General features: G+C 37.0%; 1 protein-coding gene and 1 long non-coding RNA gene across 2 annotated transcripts; one reads left to right on the top strand and one right to left on the bottom strand.

Moving 5' to 3' along the window:
- Positions 1-1,752: 1,752 nt before the first annotated feature.
- On the top strand, positions 1,753-3,817 carry LOC132036621 (zeatin O-glucosyltransferase-like). The gene is made up of 2 exons (XM_059426993.1): positions 1,753-2,379; positions 2,813-3,817. Exons 1-2 carry the CDS (start codon positions 1,758-1,760, stop codon positions 3,586-3,588), a joined length of 1,398 nt encoding a protein of 465 aa, XP_059282976.1. The 5' UTR covers positions 1,753-1,757; the 3' UTR covers positions 3,589-3,817.
- Positions 3,818-4,195: 378 nt separating this feature from the next.
- On the bottom strand, positions 4,196-7,994 carry LOC132037136 (uncharacterized). Its single transcript, XR_009409783.1, has 3 exons — positions 7,651-7,994; positions 7,237-7,308; positions 4,196-4,341 (listed from the first exon to the last, which is right to left on the bottom strand). It is a non-coding gene; the product is annotated as an uncharacterized LOC132037136 (long non-coding RNA).
- Positions 7,995-8,290: the final 296 nt, after the last annotated feature.

Raw genomic sequence — 8,290 nt, 5'->3', positions numbered from 1 at the left:
ATGGAGATATGACTAGAAAAAGATATGACTAGAAAAATCATACTGGCAACAACTTTATTAACCTTCCTATATCAGTGTTGCAAGAAGTTAATTCCTTGAGTTCTTCTACCTCATTTATATTATTAAGAGAAATGAAGTCCTCCGGTAATTTAAAATATGATTAATAAGCTATCATGTGGCTATCTCATTTTTCTTTGCACCAAATGAGTCCATAAAATATTACCTTTGCCTGAATCCAATTTCTTAAACCTGGGTTCAAAGATAAAGAGTAAGCAAATATAAAATGTTCATGATGATCCCTAATTATCCTCCCTCACCAAATATTTCATCCTTACAACTTTCACCATTGTTTATCTTAACAAAGAGAGTAGTGTATCAGTCCACTTAACAAGTTTGACGTTTCGTAGCTCCAATTAAAAATTAATTCACTGAATTTTACAAAATTGATGAGTGATTAGCGAGGAGATAGTGTAATCAATTAGTGTCACATATCTAAATAAATGTCATAACCATGGGTGATACTACTATTTTTGGACTTTCATAACTTTCAAAATAGTAACTGCTGGAGTAGCTTTTACAATGAAGAAAATAATTGGGTGTCTGGATTTGAAACCATATAATAAGATTGATATAGTTGGTTTAGGCTTCAAGGCAATAGAACAACTATGAACAAAAGCGGGTGCGAGATCATTCCTAGCCGTTGAAATACAAGAGAAGGCTTTGTCTAGCGTTTTACCATGCGATATACATATAACTATTGTAACCTATAAATAAGGGAGTTCGACCTGACAAGTGTGAAAAATACTTTTGGAGCATATTTTGGTGTGGATTCATCGAGTTTATCTTTTCCTTATTTCTTTTATTGTAGTTTATGATTTTTTTTTTCTTTTTTTTTTCTTCGTGTTATTGAGATTATCACCGTGATGCCTGATTAGTTCCTTTTGCAGACAATCAAGTTTGTCCCTCCTATACGCCTAGCTTATTTCCTAGGTGGCTATTTTGATTAAAAAGGTCATTATAATAGTTAAATTATTTTTAATATTGTTATAGCTATTATCACTTTCTTATAGCTTACACCGCATATTCTATTTACTTAATATGTAATTTTTAAATATTTAAAGTATTACAATTTTTCAACATATTTATATAGTTATATAAAGTAATATTTATTTTATGCATTTCATTTATTATTATTCATACTATTATATTATTGTGTCCTTTTAAAGCATTAAATAAGAGCCCAAGTTTCAACCACAAGATGGCTCAAATTAAAGCCCAAGCCCTTTTGCTTGTAGCCTAAACCCACCAAAGCCCCTTAAACCTCGGCCCACCAACTACACTCCCCTAAGCTGCCAAAACTAAGCCCAAACCTTAAAACAAAATTCATTTCAGCCCCCTAGCCCACCAACAGACCAAAAATGAAAATAATCTTTTAATTTTTTGTTGCTTTTGGTAAAAGTAATGTTATTCTGGTTGATAATCTCAATTTAATTGTCTTGTAGCCCTAAAAAAAAGATGTTGTATAATGTATTAAAATGTACTTTGAATCTTGTGGTTATAAATTTGTCACGTATGATGTTTGAATTATCAACTTACTAAATAGAGAAAGAGACACTCTTTTTGGGACATACTAAACAATTAAATTGGGACGGAGGGAGTAATATATTTTGTTATAAGCTTTATAATAATAATAATATTCGATTTAAATAGAGGGAGTCGTAAACCGGAACTAATTCAATTTGTTTTGCGTCTCTTCAATGGCTGCCAACTCTAATATTGATGTAGCTGTGGTCATGGTGCCCTTTCCTGAATATGGACACCAATCTCCATTTCTCCACCTTTCCCGTCTTATCTCTTCCTATAATATACCAGTTCACTATGTCAGCATTGGTGCACGAAATCATGAACTAAAGCTTCGACAACAAAACGACCAATTGCCCAACATACAATTCCACGACCTTATAATACCTGAAAAAAATAGTTGTGCAAATGAGGAAGATTATTTGTCCTACTTTGAATCCTTGAACCTACTTGGTGGGCCCATCTGCGAAATTTGTCGTGCACTTTTAATTAGCAGTAGTTGTAGAAGAGTGGTGGTCATCCATGACTCCATAATGCTATCAGTTGTTGAAGGCATGATTTCAATAGCTAATGTGGAGACATACATTTTCCACGTCATCTCGGCTTTCACTGTTTGTTCATTGTTCAAGCAAGTTAGTAACGATGATGACGACGATGACGAGTTGTTCTTACCTTTGCAATCCCACATGCCGTCCATGGAGAGCTGCTACAAGAAGGAGATGTCGGAATTTGTAAAAATGCTACGTCATTGGACCTTTAAATCTGGAGATATCTTCAATACATGCAGAGATATAGAAGGTCCTGTTAGTATTCGCCTTAAATTTTCTACCTTATTGAAATTCTATCATAATTGTGTTTTACTTCAAAAAGATTTTCTTGGTCACCAAACCATATTTATAAAGATTATGCCTCTTTTAATATATTACCTCCTCTGTCCCAAAAAGATTGTCCTCCTTTCTTTTTTAGTTTGTCCCAAAAAAATTATCACCTTTCTATATTTAGAAATAATTTAACTTTATGAGATGATTTACAGCCACACAAATATTTAAGGCTTGTTTTGGACCACACATTTCAAAAGTCTTCCTTTATTTCTTAAACTTTGTGCCAAATCAAAAGAGGATAATCTTTTTGGGACGGAGGACGTATCTTTTATCGTCTGATTTATTGCCGTTTAAAATTTCTTGTATTAGCTTACGCATGACGCGCATTGTTGTTATTTTGATTTCAACAGGTATCTATCTCGACGCACTCGCTAAACGAAGCGACAAGCCAATCTGGGGTCTTGGTCCATCAATTAATCATGTCAATATTGTCTACAACCACAACCACACCCACGACGATGATTCTTCCTCGCCTGATAAAATATTAAGCCACAAATGCATTGAGTGGCTTGATAAACAACCCAAAAACTCCGTCATCTACGTTTCATTCGGAACAGTAACCACCTTCTCACCTGAACAAATCAACGAGCTTGCCCTTGGTCTTGAACGGTCCGAGCAGAATTTCGTTTGGGTTCTAAGAGAAAAAGATAAAAAAGGGAATGACATGACAAAAGACATTTCGAAAATGGAGCTGCCAGAAGGGTTTGAAGAAAGAGTAGCAAAAAGAGGAATAATCGCGAGAGAATGGGTCCCACAATTAGAAATTCTAGCACACCCTTCCACAGGTGGTTACTTGTTTCATTCAGGATGGAATTCTTTCTTGGAGAGCGTTACCATGGGAGTGCCTATGGCAACTTGGCCTATCCATTCAGATAATCCCTTTAATGATGTGCTTATAACAAAGGTTTTGAAAGTTGGTCTAGTTGTGAAGGAGTGGGCACACAAAGATGAATTGGTGAGTTCAAATACAATTGAAAATGCTGTGAGAATTTTGATGAATTCCCCTGACGGGGAAGAGATGAGGCAAAGGGTGGTCGAGTTGAGCCAAGCTATCAAGATTTCCATGAAAGATGGTGGTGCCTCGAAGAAGGAAACGGAATCTTTCATCGTTCACATCACCAGATAATTAAGTACTGATCATGTTTTAAAGGACGTCGTTATCATGATGAATTTATTAGTCCGGGATGCAGGAGAATCTCTTTGTTGAATCATTTTGAATAACTGTTTTTATTACATTAATTATGATGGTGTTTTTGGTGAAGGAATCTGTGGATGTTGGGTGTATGTTGTAGTCGTATGTCAAGTATGTGTGTATGTTACTGGTTATGGAGTAATTAATGTATGTCTAATGTATGTGGCGTGTGTATATTTTCGCCCGTTTCTAATAAAATCAAGAATGAATGTTCACCCATTTCTAATAAAAAGATCAAGCGACGGAAGACCCTTATATAATTTAAAGATACTCTTAATGTCACGTCCCAAAATACCGGCTAGACGCGATTGACACCCAGCAAACACCACCCGCCAGGCGAACCATATATCATACTCTTAATCATTTACAAAAGCACTAAAAGAAAATAAGTGCAGGTTCAACAACGTTATTAATGATAAAAATGCGAAATAGTTGCCAACCAAATCTATAATCGATTTATGAAAACCAACCAACGCTAAGATAAAAAGAATCTCTAGCCCACATCCCACGCTAAGACCATGGAGCATCTAATAGATCGGGCATGTAAACCCAAAATAAAAGAAATAACTAGAAATAAGCTAGATAAAGCTGAAATAGTTGCCTCCACGAACAATGCGGTGGCTCACCTCAGCAACAGAATCCACTCACGAAGTCTTCAATTACCAGCCTCGTTCTCAACGACAGTATCTGCATGGACATGCAGGTAAGGAGTGAGTTATACATAAATATAACCCAGTAAGATCCTCGACCCGCCACTTCAAATACCCCTGGAACAAGTGTTAGAAAATACAAACACACAACAAGCACAAAAATATTATGCATATGAATATATCATTATATAATAGCAACCAAGGTCCAAACCACATTTATCAAATATATTATATATCTCAACACAATTTACACTACAAACCGTCATAAGTGACGGTTAAAGAATTAGTCAACACTATGAATCCACGAACATACACAATGTGCCAAATATGTCGAAGCATACACAATGCTAAGGGAAGCATACACAACGCCCCAATATAATCGAAAGCATACACAATGCTAAGGGAAGCATACACAATGTCCCAATATCATGGCTCACAGCTATATCACATCACAAAATAATTTATAAAGAGAGTTTTGGATTATTTGAAAATAAAGTTTATGCGGTTGGCCTTAAGGACCACCGATTCTGCCAAGCACACGCTCGCCCCGACACATGGACCAGGCAGACAAAATGTCACAACCCGCCTAGAGGGCCGCGACGGGTACCCGGAGCTAGATACCGAGCACCATACATCATACCACTATCGTCTTAACCTGTAATCATATAAGCTTCATAAACATGTACACATATCCACATATACAAGCATTCATGACAGCAAAAGAATAGTGTACAGAATATACATCGAGGGCACATGACAACTGCTACCCACATACAAGTATCTACGAGCCTCTAACTGAAACGCTGTGGTCATGAAGATGGGACAGGACACCATCATATCCAAATATGTACACAAAAGAATATATCAAAGACGGCACCTCCGGTCTATGGAAGTGCTTCGGTGCAAGCTGGTCCGACTCCTAGGAGAGGTCGGGTCATCTCCCTGTCTACACCGCGGGTATGAAAGCATCCAAAAGAAAGGGATGTCAGTACGAACAATGTACTGAGTATGTAAGGCATCTATCGTAAAGTAACAGAAGAACAAGGAGGCAAAACAAAGGTGAAAAGATAGCTGGTAACTGCTTGCCTCTTAAGGCGGAGCCATGCATGCATACGCGTAACATATCATATCATGTATTGCTGCGGAACGTGCAGCCCGATCCATATATTGCCATGGAACGTACGGCCCGATCCATTATCCATATAGCCCGCGTCCGGGATAATATCATAATAGGCCAGCTGGTCAGGTGGCTATGCTTCTATAGCATATATAATATACGTAGCATGCATGAGAGCCCAAATAAAAGTGCGCTCTCTCGGAGTGACATAAGGTCGTAAACCTCCGAGTGCATTATGACGTCATCATCATTAGATCGTGTCTGGTGCTCCATGACGTAACCTACGACCATATGTAATAGAGCTCAGACATAAGCTGAAGCCATATGCTTTATAGCCTGGGGCCATATGTAATATAGCTCACTTAGACACGAGCAGTGGCTATATGCTTTATAGCCCACTCAGTCACGTCAGGAAACTATTTAGAATGCTAAGCTCGAAAATCTTTCGAATTGGAGTCATTGTAAGATTCTTTAGTAACTATAAGCTTTTGGCATTTCTAGGAGTAAAATATAGAGAATGACATATATAGAATCAACATGTAGGGGTCATGCCTTTGAAAGAAGAAGGGGATAGCCTCACATACCTTTGTATCTCCTTAACGACGTCGACTAAAACTCTCCTTCCGACTTTCAATTCTACATATAAGAGGGTTCGTATGAAAGTTAGATTGTTGAAGGCATACTTAAGTTTAAACTAAAGCGGATAAGGCTAACGAAAATTGGGTAGCATTTCGTTTGTTTCGACAACTTTTCCTCATATAACCAAACAACTTCCAAACAACACAACAACATCCATAATATCATAATACGCAAATTCCCTCAAGTTAAACATTATTTGACCTTTAAACCCATTTCCGGAATTCACCATGACCATAGCTATAATACAACTTCATACTTGTTCATAATTCCAATTCTTCAACTACTCAACACCCTTACTAACATGAAATAATTGTAATACTCACCTTGATTATGTAAGGATGATCTTTGGATAAAAATACTCCACTTGAGAAGAACTCCACTTGACTACCAAGGAGATTTCCAACTTCTATCAATCTTTCGGAAGCATTTACACCCTTGATTCTACTAACTTTTGGTGTTTGATTCTTTAATTTCCCTCCTTAGATATGTGTTAGTGTGGTATGGAGAAAATTCTAGAGGTTTGGAGAGTGTTTGAGAAGTGAGAAGTGGGAAAAAGAAGGGAAAACCGTGCCTATATAAAAATAAAATTCGGACCCGACCCGGAATATACGGTTCAATATATGGTCCGTACAATTTATACGGTCCGTATATTGGACCGTATGTTCCTTCCAGAATCTCCAGAAAATTCACCCTTCACTGGAAGGGTTCTACGGCCAGATATCCGGGCCTTATAAAATATACGGTCCGTATGTACGGCCGTATAATCCCCAGTTTTTCCGATTTCGTTCTCGTCGCTTCGTTTGATCTCGAATCCTTATGGAACTTTCTTGGTACTCGTGCAACACCTCCTTCACGATCCAACGGACATTATAACTCGTCCTTAAATCCTTGCTAAACATTCCTTAGCTCGACACCCATGAAATCCTTCCCAAACATAACTTATACTTCACTTTCATAACGAGCCTAGTTTCGCCAAGTCCGATAACCTAAGAATCTTATCATATATACATTAAGGTTGCCAATCACCCTCTTATAGTCGTGAAGGTCTCGTGTCCGCCTTGACCGACGTTAGTCCATTCACGACACAACGTCACGAAATTACCAAGGTGTAACACAAAACATATTTTTAAAACGGGTTTTGAAAAGCAAGTACCCAAAGCTTAAAGTCTCACTTACCTCGAATTCACAATTCAAGCACACTTCCCAATAATTCAAAACTGCGTTCTCGAGTCTCCGGATTGCCTCAAACTACACAAAAACGGATTTAGAATTGTCAAAACCCTTAGGGTAAACCACTTCTATATTTTTAGAGGCTTAAACGGTTAAAGTCAAATTTTAAAGGACGAAAAACGCCTCTGGGTCAATGTGTTCAAAACCCGACAAGACTTATGTTTTCGAAAAGGCCTTAACGAGAGGATTCCAACGATATATGTAAGTCTAAAATCCGACGCTATTTGCCTTTCAAATCAATGATTTTGGTTGAAGAACCACAGCCTAAACTTTCTCAATTCCTCAAAATATCCCTGTTTTCACCATAAAGATTCACCCATAATTATGTAATAAACTTAAATAAAAGATTAGATTCATTACCTTGATGATTTGGGATGAAAGTTCTTATTTTTATCCTCTCTTTTCCTTTCTTTTTCTCCCTTTCTTTTCCTTTGTCCCACTGTTTTTTTTCTCCTTCTGTTGGCACGTTTCCCCCTTTTTTTTTCCTTTCAGCAATTTAGTGATTCACGTCTGATGGCTTAGCCATCAGAATTTTAAAGCCCCCCCCCCCCCCCCCCCCCCTTTTTTTTTTTCCTTTTTGGGCTTGGCCCACTAAATTGCTTCTTTTTCTATTTTCTCTTTAATTTTAATTACGAATTTCTTTTCTTTTAAATTCCTTTTAGCTAAAATTATCAACTAAACCCTTATTTAAAAATTAAGTTATTACACTTAAGTCTTAACATAGTATAATATTATTCTCATTTACCAAAAGTTTGTGCAATATTTTCTTCAAAAGACCTCATGACACTATTAAAAGTATTCGGTACTTTGTAAGTGGCTTCCATTTTTTATTTTTTTATTTTTTTATGAGACTTTATTCACACAAATCGAACAATTTCCTCTTTAAACTAAATTTCACATGATCCATCAGCATTCACAGGTTAATTTGAAGATTATTGCGTGCCACCACATCAACGTACTGAGTATTCATGGCCAGCCAAACCCGCTGACTCTTTTTTTG

This window comes from Lycium ferocissimum, chromosome 11 (genome assembly GCF_029784015.1).
Source record: "Lycium ferocissimum isolate CSIRO_LF1 chromosome 11, AGI_CSIRO_Lferr_CH_V1, whole genome shotgun sequence".
In the NCBI taxonomy this organism is placed as follows: domain Eukaryota; kingdom Viridiplantae; phylum Streptophyta; class Magnoliopsida; order Solanales; family Solanaceae; genus Lycium; species Lycium ferocissimum.
Note: the sequence above shows the minus strand (reverse complement) of the source record. Positions and strands in the feature narration are given on the sequence as shown.

Excerpts from the sequence above, each read along its gene's own strand:
- LOC132036621 (XM_059426993.1), top strand. The coding sequence starts at position 1,758 with ATGGCTGCCAACTCTAATATTGATGTAGCTGTGGTCATGGTGCCCTTT. Across the intron at positions 2,380-2,812 it reads TACATGCAGAGATATAGAAG|GTATCTATCTCGACGCACTC; the intron begins GTCCTGTTAGTA and ends TGATTTCAACAG.